Consider the following 25,102-nt stretch of genomic DNA (forward strand, 5'->3'; position numbering starts at 1 on the left):
AAGGGTAAACTCGGTTCTGAATACGTGAAAGCGACAGTTCCTGTTAAATGGATTCTTTTCAAGAGTAGAAAATATTGCCCCATAAATAGTTATATTTAGACAATTGAAACATCGTTTAACTGACGTGAAATACATTCAATCCTATCTTTATCTGCAATGTATTTATCATTTTCTTTATTTACTGTTATTTTGCGACATCAATATCTCATTTGTACCGCCTTAGATAAATACCCTAACAATAATAATCGATAGATTGACGATTTGGTCTCTGTGGGATCGATATTCTTTTATATTACTCTGACGCGATTCATGCACTTGCGAATAGAGCGATCAAGTTTTTGGCGCCGTTGTCGGGGACCAACTTCTTCAAATTTCGTACCCTGTTGTTACACCGTCTAGACTAAGGCATTATTAGCCGGTAAATGCGAAGAACTCGTAGTACCGGAAATTTAGTAGATCTTTTAGCGGAACCTGAACGTTACACTCGTACACGCCTCTTACTCATCCGAATTAAGAAAGTTATGGCCGAGAATCGCGACCGGAGACCTCTTAAGTAATTTTACCAACCCTCTGACGAGGAACCTAGTTCTAGTATAGTAAACCCCCTCATTCCTGCCAATAATTTCAAACTAAAACCATCTTTACTGCAGTTAGTGCAACAGAACCAATTCGGGGGTCTCGCTACTGAAAACCCAAATCAACATTTAAAAGTCTTTATCCAACTGGCCGACACCTTTAAATCCAACGGTGCTTCACCTGATGCAATTCGTTTAAGATTATTTCCTTTCTCCCTCAGGGATGGAGCACGTTCGTGGTTAGATTCACTTCCAGCTAACTCAATAACTACCTGGGAAGACCTTAGGAGAGTATTCCTTGCTAGATATTTTCCACCTAGTAAGACTGTTGTTCTTCGAAATCAAATAACTAGATTTACTCAAAACCAAGGAGAATCACTTTTTGAAGCTTGGGAGAGATACAAAGAACTGTTAAGAGTATGTCCTCACCATGGCCTAGAACAATGGCTGATCGTTCATACCTTCTACAATGGATTCCATTATAACACAAAGATGAGCATCGACGCTGCCGTTGGTGGTGCGTTGATGAAAAAACCTTACCATGAAGCTTGTGACCTAATTGAGGATATGGCCCAAAAACCATTACCAATGGGGAACTGAACGAGCATTAGTAGAGAAAAAGGAGACCCAAGGTGGAATACATGAGATAAGTTCTATGGACATGATGCAAGCGAAAATGGACGCTTTAGCCCTTAAGGTCGAACATATTTCTACAAACTCTAACACCGCAGCGGTAGTCCATACAGAGTGTGAACTTTGTGGATCTAAAGGACACGAATCAGCGGAATTTAACCTTTTGAACGACCTGAACACCGACCATGTGAATTACGCCCAAGTTACCCATTTTCAAATACTTACAACCCTGGATGGAAAAATCACCCGAATTTTTCCTATAAAAACCAGAACCCTATCCAAAACTATGCACCTCAAAGACCACAAGGTTTTCAAGCCCAAAAACCAAATCAACCTATGCAAGTTGTGCCCCAGAAGTCTAACCTTGAGAAGATCATGGAGAACTTTATATCAGACCAGACTCAGCAAAATAAAGAATTCCTAAACCAGAACATTCACGTAAACGAACTGATAACGCAATTAGGGACTAAGGTTGATCAAATAATTACTCAGAATAAGATGCTTGAAACCCATATCTCACAGGTTGCACAGAACCAAACCCCGCAAACTACACCGGGAGGATAATTCCCTAGACAACCTCAACTCAACCCTCGAGGGCAAGCTAACGCTATCGCATTACGAAGTGGGACCGCTTACGAAGGGCCTCATAACCCGGCAATGAGCGAGTCCAAAGCTTCTAAAGAAAATATACCTACCAACCAAGAAGAGGAACCGGTGGAACCCGAAAAACAAACCGACCAAGAAGGAGAAGCAAAGGATAAAACTTACAAACCACCACCCCCGTACAAACCACCAATCTCATATCCGCAAAGACTTAAACAAACCAAAATCAATAACCAATACCAAAAGTTTATAAAAGTGATAGAGAAGCTTCATGTAGAGATTCCTTTCACCGAAGCCATCACCCAAATTCCATCTTACGCCAAATTTCTTAAAGACATCTTAACCAACAAGCATAGGCTTGACGATCTCAAACCCTTGGAATGCAACTTTATTTCCGAGAATAAACTTGCTAAGAAGGAGAAAGACCATGGGAGTTTTTCTATACCTTGCATTCTAGGGAGTCATGTGATCGACAAAGATTTCCTAGACTTAGGTGCTAGTGTGAGTTTAATGCCCTTAGCTGTGTGTAAAAGGTTAAACTTAGGAGAATTACAACCGACTAAGATGTCCCTCCAATTAGCCGATAGATCTGTTAAGTATCCTGTAGGCATATTAGAAGACATCCCCGTTAGGATCGATCAACTTTATATCCCGACAGACTTTGTGGTCATGGATATCAAGGAAGACGACGATATCCTTATCCTTTTAGGTAGACCATTTTTATCAACAACCGAAGCTATAATAGATGTTAAAAGAGGAAAATTAACTTTCGAAGTAGGAGATGAAAAGATAGAGTTTATTCTTTCAAAGTTCCGGATGGCACCAATCATAGGAGACGCATGTTACGCGATTGATATCATAGATGAATGCATAAGGGAATTTGATCAAGAAGAACCTATGATCGAACCATTTTCAAACCCGAATGAAAAGGATGACGAGCCAAAGGAAACGGAACCTCACACTAACGAATGCTTGGCCCTTACTCCTGACCTTTCACCCAACTCTCAAAAACCAGCTCATGAACTTAAGGAATTGCCCAAGAACCTAAGATACGAGTTTTTGGATAAAGAAATGAACCGCCCAGTAATAGTTAGTGCCACCTTAAACCAAGACGAGACAAACCAACTCTTGAATGTTTTACGAAGATACCCCTCTGCCTTAGGATACAACATATCTGATTTAAAAGGTATAAGCCCATCTATGTGTATGCACAAGATCTCGCTAGAGGAGGATTCAAAACCTTCCAGAGAACATCAGAGATGAATCAATCCTGTAATGAGTGAGGTGGTAAAGAAGGAAGTCCTTAAACTGCTAGAAGCTGGTATAATCTATCAGATCTCCGATAGTAAATGGGTAAGTCCTGTACATGTGGTACCCAAAAAAGGAGACATCACAGTCGTGCAGAACGAGAAGGGCGAGCATGTGGCTAAACGTATAGAAGGCGTATGGCGTATGTGCATAGACTATAAGAAACTCAATAAGGCAACTAGGAAAGACCATTCCCCCCTTCCATTCATAGATCAAATGCTTGAGCGTCTTGCCAGACACTCTTACTTTTGTTATCTGGATGGATATTCTGGATTTTTCCAAATACCCATACACCCCGAGGATCAAGAGAAAACAACCTTCACCTGTCCTTACGGAACGTTTGCTTACAGACGAATGCCGTTTGGACTCTGCAATGCGCCAGCTACTTTCCAACGTTGTATGATGTCAATCTTTGCAGATTATCTCGACGTAATTATGGAAGTGTTCATGGATGATTTCTCGGTATGTTGGTTTAACTTTGAGAATTGCCTCATTAATCATGAGAAAATTCTATAAAGATGCGTAGAAGTTAACCTTGTATTAAACTGGGAGAAGTGTCACTTTATGGTTAAAGAAGGCATAGTGTTAGGATATATAATATCTGAAAGAGGCATTGAGGTCGACAAAGCAAAGATAGAAGTGATAAAAAACCTTAACCCTCCTAAGATTGTTAGAAAAGTCCGAAGTTTTCTTGGACATGCCGGTTTTTACCGACTCTTTATCAAATATTTCTCTAAAATAACAAAACCTCTGACCGGCCACTACAACAAACAAGACCTTAGACAACGCTTTTTTTAGCCTTAGACAGCGCTTTAAAGCGTTGTCTAAACCTCCACTGCTAAAGGTTTAGACAGCGCTTTTTTAAATCTTAAAAGCGCTGTCTAAGCCCCCCCCCCCCCTTAGACAGCGCTTTGGCCAAAAGCGCTTTATAAGACCCTCTTATTTTAAATTTTTTAGGTATACCTTAGACAGCGCTTTTGAAAAGCGCTGTCTAAGCCCCACCCCCTTAGACAGCGCTTTGGCCAAAAGCGCTTTCTAAGACCCTCCTATTTTAATTTTTTTAGGTATACCTTAGACAGCGCTTTTCAAAAAGCGCTGTCTAAGCCCCCCCCCCCCCCCCCCCCCCCCCCCCCTTAGACAGCGCTTTTGCCTAAAGCGCTTTCTAATCCCCCCCTTAGACAGCGCTTTTTACAAAAGCGCTGTCTAAGGTATACGAAAATTTTTGAAGCTTTTGTTTTAAACCACATTTTTTCCAGGTTTATAAACCAGAATTTCTACCTGTTTTCAACCAGATTTTGACAGACAATTATCACATTTTATATATGCCATTTTGGCCTTTTTTCTACCAATTTTTGGCTAACAAATATATATATATACCAATTCAAACCAATTTTGCCTTAAATGTATCAAAATATATACAAATTTATGTACACATTTACAAGTCATAACATATACTACAAACCATATCAATTTTAGTCTAGGCCTATAAGACTTCAGGATTATTGCAATACTAGTACTAGCACAATTGATTCAAACAATCACAAAGAAAATTAACATGAAAAAGTTTGTACAAACACATACAATAAGCAAGTTTATCTCACAATTTGAAACAATGAAAGATAGGTAGAGAAATCAAAGGGAAACTCACACTGCACCACCTCCCGCTGGACCGATTGCTTTGAATATTGACATTATAGTCATAGCAATGCCATTAGCTGCCCCTCTTTGATGTTGTTCCTGTTTTCCATTTACGCCACAATTTCCTCAAAATATAATACCAACTTTCAAAAAGAAATAAAAGCTTAGAATTAAAGAAAAAAAATTACCACGGCTCTATTTTGCATAATAAATAAACCAGTGATTATCGTCATCTGAAATTGAGAAAAAAATACTATTAGATAAGCTTGTAATACATACAGATGTTTGTTTTAAACGTGATCACTCATGATCGGTTAAATAAACAAAAAGATAAACTTACACTTAGAACATTCTTCAGAAGAGAAGCAATATTAATAACTAGGTATAGCGTAATGCCAGAAAGCATTGCTATGAAGGGGTAACTTTGCAACAGAGGTATTGATAAAACCTACATAAGGTAACAAGACATTTTTAGAACAAGAACCAATGTAATGCTGAGTTGCATTAGTTTCTACGAATGGAAAAAAACTTACTGGGGAGATGCGAGCAAATTTTATAGGTCCGAAAGCTCTTTCCAATGAAGGGTAGAGGAAAAGCTGGGAGACAATAAGACCAATACCTGATCATTGACCATTTGAGAAGAGGTCAGTTATTAAGCAGAATATCTTGAAAAATGAAATGCACAAAGCAATGTACCTGATATGTGACAAGGAAGGCTAGAAAATATGTTAATCCCAACACTAATAAATCTCTAGTGACACATATCAAAGACGTACCTGATATTGCGAGAACATCGCCTACATTATCAGTTGTAAAGTTCAAACCACCAAACCTTCCAGGACTAACAGCCCATAATGAGAAAACCTATCATGAAGTAGAATGGTGTTTACTTATATATCCTATTATATTTAATATCTGTTAAGCAACATTATAAAGTTCAAATACGTCACCAAAAGCAGGAATGGTACCTCTTGATAAACAACATTATAAAGTGAGAAAATGCTGTACACAATAATAGATGACATTAATGGCCAGTTCAGGAAGAGGTTTTCATCTTTTTGGATTATTTTGTCGTCGTCATTACTTATGTTTCCAGTTTCTAAAGCTTCAGCATCATCAATAGACTCATTGCTTAGAGGGTGGTTGTGAAGTGTTTCCTACAGTGATGCAGGAATTTTGTGATCAAATGCTTATACATGTTTAACAAACTATGAAGTTGCTTACTCATACCGGAAGCCAGATGCATGCAATTGCTACCACAAATGCAAAAGCTGATACTGACAAGGAAGGCAAGAAATATGGAAACCTGCATGGTTTATGTTTTGACAATTAAAATAATCACATCAACAATAAGGATCGAAGGAAAAGCTGAATTGTTAGAACTTTATGATACTAAAAATCAAGTAAAATCCACTTACTTATCCCAAAATGAGTCTTTTGGAAATAGATGAGGGTATTTCACTGCTGGCTGCAATGTAAATTTCACACAGTATTAGCGAAACGAATAAAAGTGTCTTCAATTAAAATAGCTATGAAGCATCAAGTACCTAAGCCAAATAACCTCCCAATGCTGGTCCAATTACTAAGCCTATACCCCAAGCTGCACTGAGCTGAAACCATATCACGTTATGAATTATTATTGTTGAATGCAGAAAATATATCAACGACGTGCTACACCTAGTACTATTGAGCTTGATGTGTGGATAGAAGTTATTGAAGGTAACGTGTGTGTCAGTGTCGTGTTAGTGTCGAACATAGGTTATAGAAGTTTACCGTTGAGAGTCCAAGACCTTGCTTTTCTTCTCTAAATATTTCGGTACTATAAGCCTGTTATCAGAAAACGATGTGACAAAAAAATCAACTGATATCCAAATACAGAAATGACAAACTAATGATTGTTCCCTGATGTTGAAGGACGAAACATTAGGTTATATTTGTGTTGTTTGGTACCTTCATTGGTCCTAGCAAACCATTTAAACATCCAAGAAAAAATCGGGTAGTAACCGCCATCGAAAAACTTGTGCTAAGGCCAAACAGTGTGTTGAAAATAATACTGAAATCAAGTATTTATCATCATCAATGCTGTAATGGAAAATTTTTCAGGCTCTGATTGGATAAACAGCTTAATTAAACACATATAACTCAAACGTTTATCATATAACTAAGGTTCTGAATAATAGAAAACTCGTTCATATAACTAAGGTTTACCCTATCACATAAGTACTTGTTTAAATGTTTGGAAGTGCTTATGAAAATAGTTTACAAAAACTTTACACCTTAGTTTGATAAACTCTAGAATAGTTTACATAAAGATCTTGCAGTTGCAGAGATCTCTCTCACTTCCATTTTCGATGGTAGAAAGTAGAAACGGCTGATCTAAAACAACTCATAATAAACTGTTGTTGAATAGGAGCTTAATTAAGTTTTTTTTTATCCAAACACCCAAGTCTTAAACCCATCATGATAAAACAAATATTGGACATGGCACTGTACCATATTTTGCTATCCATAGCCATATGGAACAGAGAACTAGAAACTTTTCTCATAAAACATATAACCAGTTGCACATACCATCTAGCATAAAATCCCATGAGCATAAAATTGAACCTACGCAGAAACCATAGTCTTGGTCTATTCAGTTTTGAGGTGATGCTGATCATTGAATTATAGGTAACTTTTTACACTCTGAGCACAAACTTCCTTCTCTATTGCCTCCAAAACTTAGACAAATGAGATGTGTGTTAAGTGCAATAGTGAAAAAGGGAAAGAGTTAAAAGCCGGAGAATTGAACTCTAAAAGAGGTTTGACATTCAATTGACACTGATTGGAAAGATACAGATGCAAATTGTTGGTAGGTAGCAACTAACTAACAACAAGTAACTTAATAATTGTATCAACAACTAACAGCAAACAGAATTAACAAAGAAAAAACTAATCTCCTAATCATGTGAAGCAGAATATTAACCAGAAGTCCAGAACAATGATAAACCAAAAATTAAGGAAAGGTGGTATAATGCAGTGGTAAATACATCAAATTTAATTTACTTATGAAAAACAAAAGCACAAGAACAATAGTAATTTTTCTACATGTGTTGAACTAACCTTTCTTGAGTCCAGGGGAAATATCATCTCCTATGAATACAATAGGAATATCAACTTTCAACAAAGCATCTGAAGGAGCCCTTATAAATGTAACATTCAAAGGTGCATCTGTGCCAGCTTTCAAATGAATCTGTCAAATTTCCAATAAATTCCATCAATTTTATTGCGAGCACAAAATCCATTCAACGAAAATTAGTAGAGCTTCTAATTGAGTAACCTAGCCGAAATGAAAGCACAAATAATCAGGAAAACAACAACGCATACACTGCGGGGCAAAACGCGAACGTTCTCAATGACATTGTCATCGTTAGGGTTTGAATCAGAGTCGAATTGGTGGAGAACTTGTAGATGGAAGAGGCGTGAGAGGAAAAACGAGCGTCCGAGATGGTTAATGAGCTTCCTGATTTGATCGGAGCGGACGGAAATGAGGCGTTTGTTACCGCCGTGCTGGCCGTCTTCCTGCCCGAACACTATGCTCGGAACGCGACCGACTTTGTGCTCCTTGGCCGAAATGTTCTTCCCGGAATCTCTGCGGGGGATAGCGAGGATGGTCTCGTCGTACTTAGGGTCAGGTTTTGGAAAGCCTTCGAGGTAGGTGAGCGGCTCTAGGTCTGGCTCTGGGGGGTGGAGGATGGCGGCGGCGGAATGGGAGAATGGACGGCGGTGAAGGAAGGTTCTGATGAGTATGTGGCGGGGGAGATACATTGTTAAGAAGAAGGGTTTTGGGTTTTGGGTGAGAAGAGTTAAGAAGAGAGGGTTATGTTATGTGCCTCTCCTGAACCATTTCTTTAGATTGTTTACGATTTTTTTACATATTAGTTAATTAGTTCTGTCTTTCTAGTCGAATTAGGTTTTAATTTTTTTTTTAATTGAAAGACTTTAAACAGCGCTTTCTCAAAAGCGCTGACTAAGGTCTATATTTAAAAGCGCTTTCTAAAAGCGTTGTCTAAGACCCCCCCTTAGACAGCGCTTTCATTATTTTTTTAGAACATTTTCCGTGTTTTATTTTTATTTTAACCTTAGACAGCGCTTTCTTTTAAAAGCGCTGTCTAAGATGCGTTGTTAAAAAACCTTTTTGGCGTAGTGGGCCTTCTGATGAAAGACGTTGAATTCCTTTTCGATGAAAAATGTATCGAAGCCTTTAATCATTTAAAACAAGCGCTAATTTCAGCACCCATTTTACAAACTCCGGATTGGACTCAACCTTTTGAAATAATGTGTGATGCTAGGGATTTCGCTGTAGGAGCTGTTTTAGGACAAAGAGAAAATAAGAAATTCTATGTGATATATTACACTAGTAGAACCCTAGATGTTGCTCAACTCAATTATACGACAACAGAGAAGGAACTCCTAGCTGTAGTTTTTGCAATTGATAAATTTAGGTCTTATCTTGTCGGATCTAAGATTATAGTCTATACAGATCATGCAGCTATCTGTTACCTTCTGAGCAAAAAGGATGCTAAACCTAGATTACTCAGATGGATCCTTTTGCTACAAGAGTTCGACTTAGATATCCGAGACAAAAAAGGAACAGAAAACGTAGTTGCTGACCATCTTTCTAGACTAGAGCATTTGAAGCCAGACCATTTACCTATAAATGATGATTTCACTTATGACAGATTGATATCTAAGTTAGATACTGTTCCCCTTGAACCTAATAGAGACAACTTTGGAACAGTTTCAGAGATTAGCAGAGTACCATGATACGCTGATTCTATGAATTATCTAGCCGCTGATATCATACCACCTGACCTCAATTATCAACAAAAGAAGAAGTTCTTTAAAGATGTAAGACATTTCTATTGGGACGAACCACTCCTTTTTAAAAGAGCAACAGATAACATCTTTCGACGTTGTGTCCCGGAAGAAGAAGTTAGAAATATCATAGAACGTTGCCACTCTTCACCCTATGGTGGACATTCAAGCACATCCAAGACATACGCTAGGATCCTTCAAGACGGTCTTTATTGGCCAACACTATGGCGTGATGTCCATACTTATATTATCCAATGTGACCGGTGCCAGCGCGCTGGAAACATCTCAAGACGCAACGAAATGCCTTTAAAGAACATCCAAGAAGTGGAATTATTCGATGTTTGGGGTATTAATTTCATGGGACCTTTTCCATCTTCGATAAGAAACAAGTATATTTTGGTATCCGTCAACTATGTATCCAAATGGATAGAAGATATAGCCTCACCCACTAACAACACAAGAGTAGTCATCAAGATGTTTAAAAACAATATCTTCCCCAGATTTGGAGTACCACGACTTGTCATAAGTGGTGGTGGATCACATTTTATATCCAGGATATTCGATAAACTCTTAAGAAAGTATGGAGTAAAACACAGAGTAACAACACCATATCATCCCCAGACTAATGGTCAAGTGGAACTATCAAACAGAGAGATTAAGCAAATCTTGGAAAAAAATGTTTCAATATCCATAAAAGATGGTCTGAAAAGCTAACAGAAGCATTGTGGGCTTACAGAACTGCTTACAAAACCCTTATTGGAACTACACCATATTGTCGCATCCGCGAAAAACAACCGGCGGGCTAAAATAAAACAACACAGAGCCGCCACCGTGCGTTATTTATCCCAAAGAGGGAAAGGAAACGCTCGAAGTAAACCTGGGAAAAGCATGGTCTCGCGACCAAAGAGAATGGGATCGGGAGTCGGTTATGCGAAGGGAAGGTATTAGCACCCCTACGCATCTGTCGTACTCGACGGGATCCACGCTTTAAAAGATAGAATATGGTTGCTAAAACAAACATCACACACACACTGAAAACAACACAGGTGGGAGAAGAGGGGAGAGGGCTCGCTAGGATATCGCATCCTATGCCTACGTATCTCATCTGGAATGAGAATCAGAGCTACCGTAGTTCGGCTCACGCACGCCGAAACAAAACACACGCACAAAAGGCAAACATGGAACCCGAACGCCAATCGCTGGACTTACATCAGCTTTCGAACCAAATAAACCCACACTGGAAACCAGATGCCACTTGATGGACTTATACCGGACTCCAAGCACACAACAATAGGATACGGAATGCCAATGGCTGGGCTTACATCCGTCTCCTAACACATACAAGAAGAAACAAGCAACAAGTTACTAAGGAGTCGGGAACTCGAGCCTAGCAACTGTCAAGCAAACACACACAAAAAAAAAGAAAAAAGGGTGCCCGGAGAGATCTCGTACGACCTCCTGCCTACGTACCTCATCTGGTATGAGGATCAGGGTAACATAGTTCCCATGAACAGGGGAGAAAGACTAGCCTAACCAGATACAAAGGGAGACACAACTAGGGAGACTATGACTCGAGCCTAGATGTTATCATGCATATCATCCCTAAGTTAAGGTTGGCTATCTATCTTGCTCAGGCAGCAAGCTAATCCTAAACAGGCAAAGCAAAGCATGCAAGCATAATCAAAACAAAGCAAACATTCACAATTAGCACACACTATATCCAGACAAAGTGGGCTCAAACAAAGGGTTAGGCTGCAAAAGCAAACCAACTGTATCAGGTGATGTTAGCTCTTAACCCTAACATTGAGAGTTAGGGTGAAGCCAGATGAAATGGGAGTGAGGGGTGTGCCTCACAGCTCTTATCCCTGGCCAGGGAGAGCTTCAGACAAAGAAGTGTGGGTTCAGAAAGTGGGAACCCTTCTACACTTATGACACTGACTCAACTGTACAACTGTACAAGGACCTTGGGTTACTATCCACAACGCCTCAACACCAGTTGTGTGAGCAAAGGGATGACTCAACAAGAATAGCAGGAGATGGATTGCACATCTCTTGTATCTGCCAATTGCCTTAATCAAGGTCTTTTCCTGCTTGGGGACAAAAATAAACAAGCACAAGCATTGCCTCTTAAGGAGGACTTCAGACAGGTGCCTGGCCAAGTAACAGGCCAGGTCTTCCAGACTACATGGAGAAAAGAAATTCTACCTCAAATGGTTTATACAACCAAGCAACAGCACAAGCAAGTTCAAAATGAACTAGAGCAACTAAAGTACCTGAAATCAATCCAACATAATCAGTATACCAGACAAACAAAAGTCAAACAGAAAATTGACAAGTCCACAGCACAAACAGATAACAAGCATCAATGCACATAGGTGTAAGCCACAAGGCCTAAGCATAAATCTCAATGCCTATAAAACAAACTCAATGTTAGTCATAAACAAGCAATAAACCAATCCCAATTGAGTTCACATCATCAAGTATAAGCAATTGTACTCTTTGACCTGAAACAAAGCTCAAATGTGAGAACACAAACCACTAGTACAAGACTAGGGTCAAAATGAGAGCAAAAAGTCAAAACAGAACATGAAACTTATCAAAAATCAATATCAATCAAATAAGAAACAAATACAAGTGGTTTCACATTCATATCCTCAACCATTATCATTTCATGCATCAATCATGGTCAAACATGCAAGTTAGAACCTCATAGAACCAAACAGAAAGATCATTTTCAAATCAACTCACAAACAATTCAATAAATTCCCAAATAATTCATGGCTAAACAGCATTCATTAAAGGATCATCACACCAAATTTCAGGCCATTTGGACAAAAGGAAGCAAGTCAATTAAATTCATAAAGTCAAGGCATGTTCAAACAAGCTCATACAAGGCACCAAATCAAGCATCAACTTCAAGCAATCATAAAACAGAAACCAAACATGATAAATGAGTGAAACCAAAACCATGGAAAACTTCAAGATGTCTATAATACACATGCCAAATTTAAAATCCATCCAATACACCACAAGAATTTCCCAAATCATATAAAATCATGTCTCACAAGAAGTCCACAATTGGTCAAACAGGGGAGGAAATCTCAATCAAATTGGAAATGCACTCAAAAAATCCACAAAAATTCACATTCAAACTTAACATCCAGAATACTCAACATGCAAAAATTCAGGTCATTTTGAGTTCATATGGCATGGTAACAAAAATCATGAAGTTAGACAAGAAATGGTGTGACACAAATTGTCACACCTAGGTTCAAATGATCATATCTCACAATCAAGGAATTATAAAATAGCAAACTCAAAGCCAAAATATCCATTAAGGTCTCTAGAATAAGCATGCAAAATTTCAGCTCCATCCAGTTAAGCATCATCATTTCATGATCAAAATACCAACCAATGTGCAAGAAAGAACACACCTAAACAAACCCTAGGCCATTCCAAAAACCACACGTGCACAATTTCCACAAAAATCACCAAAAAATGTAGAGATCATGATGAGAACAACAAAAAAAACCACATATCAATTGGATTAATGGTTATGGAGATATGAATTTTTTCATGTGGAGAAAAATAAAAAACAATGGAACAAGCATGTGGAATATATGAAGCATGTGCAAATAAATGGAAAGGCAAACATGTGAAATTGCTTAGGTCAAGAATCGAAGCAGGTTCCTATTTGAAAAAAGTAGCGCGCTACAGTACCACAAACATCAACAGCATGGCAAAAACGCGAAATGAAGATCAAAAAAGCCAATTCTGGAAATTTTTTCACGTGTTCATCATGTTCATCACCAAAACCTAGCTCATGAACAAATGTTCACTAAAATCAACAATCCATATATCACCAGAATCCTTGTTCAATGTACATCATGAATATGTCATCAATTAAGCCTAATTCTTCCTAGATTAAAAGAATCGAAGCAAAACATTATCATGTATGAAACTTAAATTCACTATAACTTCCTTGTTTCTCAACCAAATCCAATGGTTCAAAGTGCAGAATTATCTACTAAGCAAGATCTACAAGAATCATCAATTAATTTCATGAATTATCAAACTCGAAATCTGACCTTCTTTGAAGCACATGTGTTGAATCGCGCGTATCAAGCTTTGAAAATGCAAAACAGAAACTCTATGATGCTAGCATTGATGAATGGAACAAGGTTTGTGTGTTGATTATGCACGATCTTGATGAAATCTCAAATTGCCATGGATGACCTTCACTTCAACAGTTCCAAATTGAGTCCGAATTCCACTAGCTCTTGCTCCAATCCACTTCAATTATGCATGTAAATGATGAATTGATGAAGATCTTGGCAAGGCTTTTGAAGAAAATTGCAAAAAAAGTGAGAGAAGAAGTTGAAGAATTGTGTGATTTTCAGATCTAGATCTGTTAGAATGAAGTGTTAATCTGAAAAACAGTTAGGATTAGCAATATATAGCATGGCTTAATCATTTCCTTAATCCTACTTAGCCAAAACCAAAGTGATTAGTGAAAATGCATTTTCATGCTAAATGGTAATTTGGTCAATTCACCCACACATGTGCAATGCAATGTAACAGTGCCAATTTCTGGTTTGAGCAAGTTTTAAAACATGTTTGTGAGCTAATGCAAGTGGAATGGAGTGAAAACAATGAATATTTTGCAAAATGACCTTTTTCCCTTCACTTTTCAAAATTGGTTCACTTGAAAAATGCACTTTTTGTGTGAGCCAAATTCATGAAATGTAATGCTTGTTTTGGATAGAGGACATCAAAAGAATTTTGCTCAAAAAGGTCTCACTCCATTTGGCCTTGTGAATCAAAAGTTATGCAACTTTGAAATTCAACTTTTTTGGACAATGATTTGATCATAACTCGCCAACCACAAATGAGAAATTCATGTTCTTGGACTTTTTGGAAAGGTAAGAGCAAGATCTTCAACTTTCATGTTGGACAAAATTTCATTTGAAGCATTTTTGGACATGTAATTTCAAGGAGAAAACCTTTCCATTTTTGGCAGTTTTGAATTACAAGTCACTTTCTATTTTTGGAAAGTTTTCATCTGACTTTATTTTCTTCATTCTTGATGTTTGAAATGTCAAATGAAATTTGTTTAGACATGAATGAAGTGTCTCTAACTCTCTCCCACCTCCAAATCCATGAATTCAGGCACAGTTGACCTGTGGTTGACTTTTTCTGACTGACAGATGAATTTGCTGTGCACTGATCAACTTGAGCCTCAATCTCCTGATGCAATGGCTCAATGATGAAACCCTAGCTTCCATAAGCTCAATATAATCATATGATGATCCCCATATCCATTGAAAACCTCATCTCTTTGACAAGCCCTGACTGGCACAATACAGATGATTAGGGTTGACCAGAGGTCAAAACCCTAATCTTAAGGAATCTGATCAAGCATAAGGAATCTCCTGGTGATGACAAGACCATGATGATGATGATGTATCATTTCAACCAAGATGAAGCTCAACCCCCTTGAGGAATCAAGAAACCCTAATTTGAAGCACCAACCCTCAGATGATTAGTGATCAGTTCAATGAAACCCTCAGGCTTGAATCTCAACCTCTTTATCTTCTGACCAAGACCTAGGAGGATGACTTGCTTGTTGCCACATGATATGCAAATATGTAATGACTAATGACTTACCAATGATATGCAATATGTTAAGCTAGTCCCAAGAGAGGAGGGCAAATTTTGAGGTGTTACAGCTGCCCCTATTCAATCCAATGTGAACCTGTCGATATGAACAGCCTCGGCTTTCAGATGATCAGGATGAAGAGTGATTGAATACCAAGAACAGACGAACAATTTGCACTCCGATGGGAAATAATTAACAATGCCGGTCAGGATCGGCAAAGAAGCAATCTCAAAAGAAACATCCGTCTGGTACGGCGAAAGTCGGTCTGAATACCGGAACAGAAATATGAGAGTATTAATGTCGGTCTGAATACCGGGGAATTAGCCTGAACGCTATTTTGGTCTGAATACCACCTTGGTATGAATACCACTTCTCGGTCTGGATACCGCCTCGGTCTGGATACCGGAAAACTGGCCTGACTGCCATAAGCTGTATCGATCTAATCGTCGTGAGCTTCTTCGATCTGGAAATCGGAAACTCGGCCTGAGTGCCGCTTCGGTCTGAATACTCGCCTCGGTCTGAACACCGGAAGATCGGCCTGGATGCCACAAGTTCTTCGACCTGATCATCGGAAACTTCTTCGATCTGGAAATCGGAAACTGGCATGAGCGCCACATCGGTCTGAATACCCGCCTCGGTCTGGATACCAGAAAACTGGCCTGTATGCCACAAGTTCTTCGACCTGATCATCGGAAACTTCTTCGATCTGGAAATCGGAAACTCGGCCTGAGTGCCGCTTCGGTCTGAATACCCGCCTCGGTCTGAACACCGGAAGATTGGCTTGGATGCCACAAGTTCTTCGACCTGATCATCGGAAACTTCTTCGATCTGGAAATCGGAAACTGGCCTGAGCGCCACTTCGGTCTGAATACCTGCCTCGGTCTGGATACCGGAAAACTGGCCTGGATGCCACAAGTTCTTCGACCTGATCATCGGAAACTTCTTCGATCTGGAAATCGGAAAACTGGTCTGAACACCACTTCGGTCTGGATACCGGAAAACTCTTTATGCCTGTCAGCATCGGCGAAGATAACAAAATAGTGATAAGTGAGTCGACACGCATGCCAATGACCCATGCTAGGGATATCAAGCCACGAACCGGCTATCCTCTATTCCACCCTAGTCAACGAACAATTCGCGTTTAGCTGGGGATTATTCTCTCTTATTTTTCTTTGTGAACCCCGAGAATTCCTTGATTAACATTCCCATCTCTGCTTGGCAGAAATTCTTCCTCCAATATCGCACTACTGGGGAATACCTCTGATTCAAAATCACGATGCTAAACTCCTCAGAGTAACACCTTCACCTTCGGGCAGAACCACCTCTCAAACAATAACCACGGCTTGAGACTAGCTTATGCTCGCAATAATGATGCATGATCTTTTTTCAACGTAATGCTCCATAATCGTGGAAATGCTACGCGATTTATTATGCAAAATGCTATGCTTATTTTTTCATGATGAATGTATAAAAAGCATCCCCCTCAAGGGACTCTTCTGGGGAGCTCGAGACACTCTGCTGAGGAATTCGCCATCGCTCCGATTCCACCCTGCTGGGGAATAGTGCTGCTGCTGGGAAAAAAGCAACCCTTGCTAGGGGTAACCTCCTTTGCACTCAGTCCGCTTGGGGACATTGCTGGGGAAAACCACCAACGCATTCTGTGGGGATACAACTGTCTTCGACTTGCTGGGGATATCAATCCCGACTCTGCTTGAGAAACCACCGCACACAGATACTTCCGCTTGGGAAATTGTAACCCTCAGGCCTGGCGACTGGGGAAGCATCGATCTGAAACCTGCTGGGGATAACCATCCTGACCCTGCTAGGGAAGATACAGACCTTGAATCTGCTGGGGAATTCAATCCTCATGACTCTGCTTGGGGAGACGAGGAAATGTGGATACTGAACACCCGTCGGCGCGTCGACCCATTGGTATTCACCATCTAAATCCACTGTCAGCTTTCCAATTTTGAGAACTCCCAGACTCGTCTGGACCTTTTCTGCTCCATCATCTTGTATTCCCGACCGCTCCGCGCTCGACGGAGAACGAACTCCTAAGACTTATACAGGCTTTTCAATCTTCAACTTTGAAGAGTCTTCTTGATTGATTCTCAAGGATCGTCGCACGTCCATCGTCGTCTTCTCACCGTTCTTCCATTCATTTGTCCCTGATTGGACTCCATGGGGATTGTCTTGTCAAAAGCTTCCACATCACAACCTGCAAGTGAATGAAAAATATCTAATAGCACCTGCAAAAGAGATCGTTAGATAAAACCGTGCCCCAAGCGTGTCAAGATTTCAACACTTGGGTCACTCAACCTTCCAAATAAGATTTCAAGCTTTCAATCTTATAAACATGCATCGGAAGGGACCTGTATGTCTTAAAATGCAAGATTCTTTATCACAATAATCTGGACGTTTTTGCAATCAAAGCGGTAATGAAAAACAAAAACAAAATTATTTGACTGAATATGCATTTTATTGATTGAAAAAGTGTGGCTCAAACTGAGCAATACAAAGGAAGCAATTCCTGAAAAGAGGTAATTGCACACAAAAGGAAAAATCTATCCTAATGGCAATGTGAAACCCGTAATCTCATCGAGTTCCAACTCGGTTACACCCCATATGTCCTCAGACTCTCCGTGCTTTCTGCCTTCTGAACAAGACGTTTCCGATTGATCCCTACCAGGTACTATCCACGTGCCTTAACCCAAGCGCAAACGATCATGCTGAACGCAGTTGTTCGTTTCAATCCCTCTTTTGCCTGGACCGCCCTTTCGGGTTTTCAGCCCACCGGGATACCCTTTTTTGCCCAAGTCGCCTTTCCAGGTTTTCGACTTGCCGGGTGTACATTTTCCTTTTTATCCCTAATTTTTGCCCGAACCTTTTCTTTCTGTTTTTTGGTTCGCCGGGATGCCCATTTTTGCCTGGACTATTTTATTCTTTTCATCCAGCGGGTCTCTTTATACGAAGTATTTTTTAACTGCGTCCGCATTCATAGGGGATGGAAAATCCTCGCCATCCATGGTCGTTAACAACAAGGCTCCGCCAGAGAAAACCTTCTTGACCACGAATGGACCTTCATAATTGGGTGTCCATTTGCCCCTTCGATCATTTTGAGGAGGAAGGATCCTTTTCAACACCATATCACCTACGTGATATACCCGAGGTCGTACCTTTCTGTCAAAAGCACGCTTCATCCGCTGTTGGTATAACTGCCCATGACAGATGGCTGCCAGCCTCTTTTCCTCAATCAGGCTCAACTCTTCATACCGAGTCCTTACCCATTCAGCCCTTTGCAATTTAACGTCCATCAGGACTCTCAAAGAGGGAATCTGGACCTCAACCGGTAACACGGCCTCCATCCCATACACCAACGAGAAAGGCGTTGCCCCAGTAGATGTACCGAGGTTCGATACCCAGGATACAAGCTTCATATTCAGTCATACTGTCGGTGCATTCAAATTCTATTCGGGCAACAAAACGAATACGGGATCTTTTTGGCGTAACCAAAGCAGCACCAACTCTGTTTCCATTCATGTTAATGGCCCCATCAGACATCAGAATCCGTTCGGATTCGGGGTCAGGCCCCTCCTCCAGGATTGGTTCCTCGCAATCTTTCGATTTGAGCACCTCGAGATGTCCTCATCAGGGAACTCAAACTTCCTCGGTTGATAATCCTCCACGGGTTATTGGGCGAGGTAGTCAGACAATACACTCCCCTTTATTGCTTTCTGAGAGTATCAAAAATCATTCAGCATTCTTTTGCTCTTTCACAGCCCGTCCGGTCAATGCTGGATTCTCATGCACATACTTGATCGGATCCGTCTCGGAAATCCACAAAGTGGTATGAACCAGCATATACTGTCTCAATCGGCGAGCAGCCTATGCCAAAGTACATCAAGTTTTCTCGAACAGTGAATGTATTGTTTCACAGTCGGTAAACTTTTTGCTTAGGTAAATTGCATGCTCTTTTCGACAAGACTCGTCATGCTGACCCAATGCACCTCGTAGACCCCTCGAAGGCCATCAAGTACAGAATTACCATTGCTCCTTCCACCGGAGGCATCAGAATCAGAGGTTCCTGCAACTTACTCTTTTATCTTTCGATGCCCCTTGGCAATCATTATTTCACCTGACCGTTTGATCTTCTTTTTTTCAATATCTTGAACATGGGTTCACACGTGGCTGTTAGAGGAGATGTGAACCATGACATGTAGTTCAATCTACCCAGAAGACCACGAACCTCTCTTTCCATTCTCGGTTCAGGCATTTTTTTTTTATTTTTTTTTTAGCAGGATCGACCTCGATTCCTCTCTTACAATGAACCCCAGCAGCTTACCGGCCCGCACTCTGAAAGTGCACTTATTCTGGTTCAACCTCAGTTTGAACTGTCTCAACTGGTCCAACAGCTTGGCCCGGTCTGCCAGATGCCCCTCTTCTGTTTGGGACTTTGCTAACATGTCATCAACCTAGCATTCAATTTCATGATGAATCATATCATGAAACAAAGTCACCATGGCTCTCTGAGAAGTAGCACCGATGTTCTGCTTCACTAGAGGACAGTCTTCTCTCCATGGTAGCTTGTGCACAACGACATCAGTACCCGACCCTGGCATATCCTGACACGACCAGGCAAAAGTATCCACATGCTCTTTCCGCAGGGCTACCATTCTGCTCTCGACTCGCCTCTGAAATGGCCCAAATTTCACTTCCCTTCTGACCTCGGCGGTGCTTGGAATAACAATCTTAATCCGCTCCTCATGCGGCTGAATCACCTTCTCCTCTTGTTTTAACAACCTGGCTAATTCCAGCAGATCACAATCTTCTTCGCCTTCTTCTTCGGCATGATAGATCGGATTGTCGAAGTCATACCGAGGTGTAACCGAATTGTTATCAACGAGATCCGGAGAATTACTTTTCAAAGTCGGAACGAGACAAATCAAAAGGAAAGAAGATGAAAACAAACATTGCCATTTTTATTTATTTTAAACTGCAAAAATAAATGAAAAACAGGGAACACCGCTTTTAATTGAAAAACATCCATTTATTAATGATGCAAAATGTTGCAAAATGAAACATGAGGTGGCCCTTACAATGGACCAATACGTTTCGGGCAAAACGTATGGCTTTCATGCAAATAAAACTGAAAACAGAAAGTATTACTCTTCCAGATGAATGATAGCGATGATCTTTTTTAGGCCTTCCAGTTCCCTGGTACGCACAATTTTATCCACGACTCCAGTTCACAGTCACTGTCAGTCTCTTCCCCCACCGCACAGACACGATCTGAATTTTCAGCGATTACACCCACCATCACCTGACCCCGCACCGGCACGGGATCGGCATTAACATTCAATGACAGTGTAAAATTGAGGGCCTTGGAATCCACCAGGTCTTGGACAGCATGCTTAAAGGCTCTACAACCCTCAATGTTATGCCCAGACGCACCAGAATGGAATTCACACTTGGCGTTCTCATCATAATTAGGTGGCCTCTGATCTCAATGGAGCTAATGTCCTCAATTGTACCATTCTGAGATCTTTCAACTTCTTCAACAGAAGAGCATACGTCATGGGTGCCCTATCAAATTGACGATCAACCCCCTTTCCTCTCACTTGGTTCCCAGCTCTCTGTGCTCTCTGTGGAGTTGGCTGATGTTGCTGTCGGACTGACTGATTACCAGCAGGGGTGGTTACCGCAGCAGTGTGCTGGTAGTAACGATTCCTACCGCGTCCTCTCTGGGCATACACAGCACTCGATTCACCCTCATTCTTGCGCTGGTCATTACCAAAGGATTTCTTCGATCCAGACGACGAAGCGTTTCCTTGTGTTTCCCCTTTCTTCAGCCAGTCTTCAATCCTCCCCACCTTCTCGGCAATTGCTTTCTGCCCCAAGGCGAACTCTTGCATGACATTGATCAGCTCTCCCATCTTCTCTTTCAGCTCGAGAATGTCTGTGTTGGGCGGATTCATCATTCCTGTGTCAATCAAACAGGTTAGAAACTGACACCTGCAAAACAGAAGACAAGTTATTATGGTTCATGCATGAATGCAGTGTCCATCCACATGAGGGACACTCCGTCTTTCGATCCTGGCTTCATAGAGACATATAATAATCCGGCAGCAATATTCTGATATTCATCATTTGATTCCCTCATACAGATCAGAGATATATGACTTAGCAAAATACCACCCAACCATGTGTGTGCTATGTGAGTGCATACGGGAAAGCAAATAAAGCTTGAAGATCAATCACTGAATGAAAACAACCATCACATAGCAAAGTGCATAATAAGCGCCACAGTCATACATCAAAGTTGATCAAGTCAAATACAATCCTCCAGAATCGGAAAGGAAATACAAGCAAATGAATTCCGTCAACAGGCCTGACGGTAATCCACACAAAAGAAAGGTCTAGCCTAACGAGGGTCCCACAGAAGGCCCTACACCATCAACCATCCTAGCAAACTCTGCGGCAAACCTGAGCTCGGTGTTCTCCTGCTGTAATCTCCCCACCTCCTTCTGGTGAATCTTCATCTGCCTGAAGTAATGATCTCTCTCAGCAAGATAATGATCTCTTTCGGCAATGACTTTCGCGTTCTCTGCTTCCTTAGTCTTCAACTTTGCTTCCCATTCGGCGATGAGGATTCTGACCCTGTCTTCCCTCTGTGCCTTCACAAGGATCTGCCTCATCTTCTCATCTTCAATGACCTTTGCAGCTCTGGCTAGCTTCTCCTTAGTGATATCGTGCTCCTTTGTGGATGACGCTAAGGCTTGGTTGATCTTCCCATAGTAAGCAGTATCCATCTCAAAACGCCTTTCTTCCAGGGCATATCGCCTATCCTGATCCTCCATCCTCACTCTGATCTCCTGATTAGACATCTGAATCCGAGCAACACTCATCTCCAATTCAGTCTTCTCCGCTTGGAACTGATCTCTGGCTCTCTTCATCTCGAGGAATTCTTCCATACTGACAGAAGAACGCGGACCCTCAATCATAGGACACCAAGGATCACCTCCCGGAAATGGTAGATGTGTGAGCTCAATCCTCTTCCTAAGCCAATCATCAAATGGAGGAAAAGACATGCTGTTAACCTTGCCAAAAGGAACCTTTCCTTTCCTCTGAATGTTACGCCATGACCCAGACACTTGTCTCAACTTGGCCTGATTGCCCTCAACTGGGAAATAGAAAGACTCCTGAATCTCACGCTCGAGAGGAGGAACCTCCATGGCAAACCCCATCTGTCTCCTAAGAAGCGTTGGGTTGTAATTAATGCAACCCTGAACTCCTATGAGAGGCACATTGGGAAAACTCCCACAGCTATATATGAAGTCTCGTCCAGCCAGTCCGTTATGAGTCCAAGCTATGTCAGTGGCTCGCAAACCCATCAACCTGATCGACCACTTGACCGTAGGATCAAGAGCAGCAAAAGCTCCTCTGGAAGGCAAATACCCCATAAACCACTTGAATAGCAACTATGCACAACACCGGATCAATCCACCACGCCGCTTCTCGTTCCTGTTATGAACCGAGTAATAAACATCTCCGATCAGAGTAGGAATAGGGTTCCTCTGTATGAACAATCTGATGGCATTATGATCCACGAAGCTCTTCTGATTAGGAAACAGGATGGTCCCATAAATACTCATAGCAATCAAGGCACAGACCGTCTTCCAATTACCCACAGCAGCATGTTCCTTGACTCTGGCTTCCAAGAAACTCAAGTGAAAACCAGGTAATTTTCCTTTCTCCTTCAAACCCTCCTTGGTCACCTTCGGGCTCAAATAAAGAGAACGAGAAATCTCAAGGATGTCAGGCTCTCCCCTAATGGCACAGAAAGGAATCTGATCTCGGATCTGCATACCCAAAATGCTGGCATAGTCCTCCATCAGAGGCCCCAAGAAGTAGTCCGGGAACACAAAACATCACAGACCCGGGTCATAGAACTGGAGAAGAGTATGGATGGCGCTCCTGTCGCTGTCAGTGAGTCTGAAAGCCATCTTCAGAATACCACCGTATGACTCTCTGAACATCCCCACATGGTCGGGTGTAATCAATGCTATCATCTTCTTTAGCACACCGATATTTGGGTCAAAGAAGCTATAGACAACATCATCCTTCAAACCGGGCCTCATATCTGAGCAAGAAGTCTCTCAACTAGGATCTCGATCAAAAATGTCCCTGCATATGGATAAACATGTGTTAGATGCAGGTAAATGCAAAATGTGATGATGCTAATGAATGAATGCAATGCATTGCTATCCTCCAAGTCATCTGATCATCCGTTGCCCTGAGTCACAGCCCTGATCTCTGAACCGATCACAACCATCTGAAGGAATATGTAACCACAAATCCAACTCAAAGATTCTAAAATAAACGGAACTGAAAGATACATCACTATCATCACCAGACAAACTCTGAGCAGATAACCACAAAAACCTCCTGAATCGGCCCGGGGAATCCTGAAATAAACGGATCCCCACTGATAAATAACACGGACAACACTTCGGCGTCTCAGAAATAAATGCCCATAAATCCGACTTATAAATAGGACTCTGATCAACGGAACCATTAGTCACCATCAAAGTCACCATCTGAACATGCATCTGTAAGAATCACCCTCCCCTCACAGGTAAATTCTAATCAGGTCATCCTAAGGTGGATAATAGTCTCGATAATCGGGCAGAGATACTCAATGGGTTTGCCCTTTCGGGTGTGCCATTGTAGTTCCATTAAGATCGTCTAAACCAAAGATCCGGGAAATGATCGGTCACTGAAGTCAATAGCTCAAAAGAGGTAACCCAACCAAAGTGGAAAACCCCACTGAGGGAGAGCTCTCAGATGAACCTCGTCCGGCTTTTGGTATGTCACGTTGCAACAATATGCTGATAAAGCAAATGAGGAACGTGAGACCATATTAATCCTAGGTGTATACTCGGGCCTGGGTTTTAGCCCCACTCAGAACACCCACCCCAAAACAGAGGAACCACCTGCACAGAGGACGGCAACATGATAGTATGATGCATGCAAATATTTATGCAAATATATACACAGTCAGAATAATAAATGCCATAAATAAAGCAACCCAAGCAACGTAAACTATCCTAGAACGCTAGGAGAGACTCGCTTAGGGAAGATGGACCAGCAATAGGTCAACTTCTAGTCCCCAGCAGAGTCGCCAGCTGTCGCATCCGCGAAAAACAACCGGCGGGCTAAAACAAAACAACACAGAGCCGCCACCGTGCGTTATTTATCCCAAAGAGGGAAAGGAAACGCTCGAAGTAAACCTGGGAAAAGCATGGTCTCGCGACCAAAGAGAATGGGATCGGGAGTCGGTTATGCGAAGGGAAGGTATTAGCACCCATACGCATCCGTCGTACTCGACGGGATCCACGCTCTAAAAGATAGAATATGGTTGCTAAAACAAACATCACACACACACTGAAAACAACACAGGTGGGAGAAGAGGGGAGAGGGCTCGCTAGGATATCGCATCCTATGCCTACGTATCTCATCTGGAATGAGAATCAGAGCTACCGTAGTTCGGCTCACGCACGCCGAAACAAAACACACGCACAAAAGGCAAACATGGAACCCGAACGCCAATCGCTGGACTTACATCAGCTTTCGAACCAAACAAACCCACACTGGAAACCAGATGCCACTTGATGGACTTATACCGGACTCCAAGCACACAACAATAGGATACGGAATGCCAATGGCTGGGCTTACATCCGTCTCCTAACACACACAAGAAGAAACAAGCAACAAGTTACTAAGGAGTCGGGAACTCGAGCCTAGCAACTGTCAAGCAAATACACACAAA

At 41.3% G+C, this 25,102-nt stretch overlaps 1 protein-coding gene, 1 non-coding gene and 1 pseudogene across 3 annotated transcripts; all 3 read right to left on the bottom strand.

Moving 5' to 3' along the window:
* Positions 1 to 905: 905 nt before the first annotated feature.
* LOC127098973 (small nucleolar RNA R71) lies at positions 906 to 1,012 on the bottom strand. Its single transcript, XR_007793653.1, has one exon. It is a non-coding gene; the product is annotated as a small nucleolar RNA R71 (small nucleolar RNA).
* A 3,751-nt stretch (positions 1,013 to 4,763) lies between these two features.
* Positions 4,764 to 7,348, bottom strand: LOC127096148 (probable peptide/nitrate transporter At3g43790; annotated as a pseudogene).
* On the bottom strand, positions 7,325 to 8,669 carry LOC127098395 (uncharacterized). 2 transcript variants are annotated; one of them, XM_051036979.1, is made up of 3 exons: positions 8,124 to 8,669; positions 7,860 to 7,989; positions 7,325 to 7,462 (listed from the first exon to the last, which is right to left on the bottom strand). In XM_051036979.1, the coding sequence occupies exons 1-3, from the start codon at positions 8,562 to 8,564 to the stop codon at positions 7,422 to 7,424; spliced, it is 612 nt and encodes a 203-aa protein (XP_050892936.1). In that variant the 5' UTR covers positions 8,565 to 8,669; the 3' UTR covers positions 7,325 to 7,421. The 2 variants fall into 2 exon arrangements, with proteins under 2 accessions (XP_050892936.1, XP_050892935.1); XM_051036978.1 differs by having other exon boundaries at positions 7,328 to 7,469.
* Between the last annotated feature and the right edge of the window lie 16,433 nt (positions 8,670 to 25,102).

Source organism: Lathyrus oleraceus, chromosome 6 (genome assembly GCF_024323335.1).
Source record: "Lathyrus oleraceus cultivar Zhongwan6 chromosome 6, CAAS_Psat_ZW6_1.0, whole genome shotgun sequence".
NCBI lineage: Eukaryota > Viridiplantae > Streptophyta > Magnoliopsida > Fabales > Fabaceae > Lathyrus > Lathyrus oleraceus.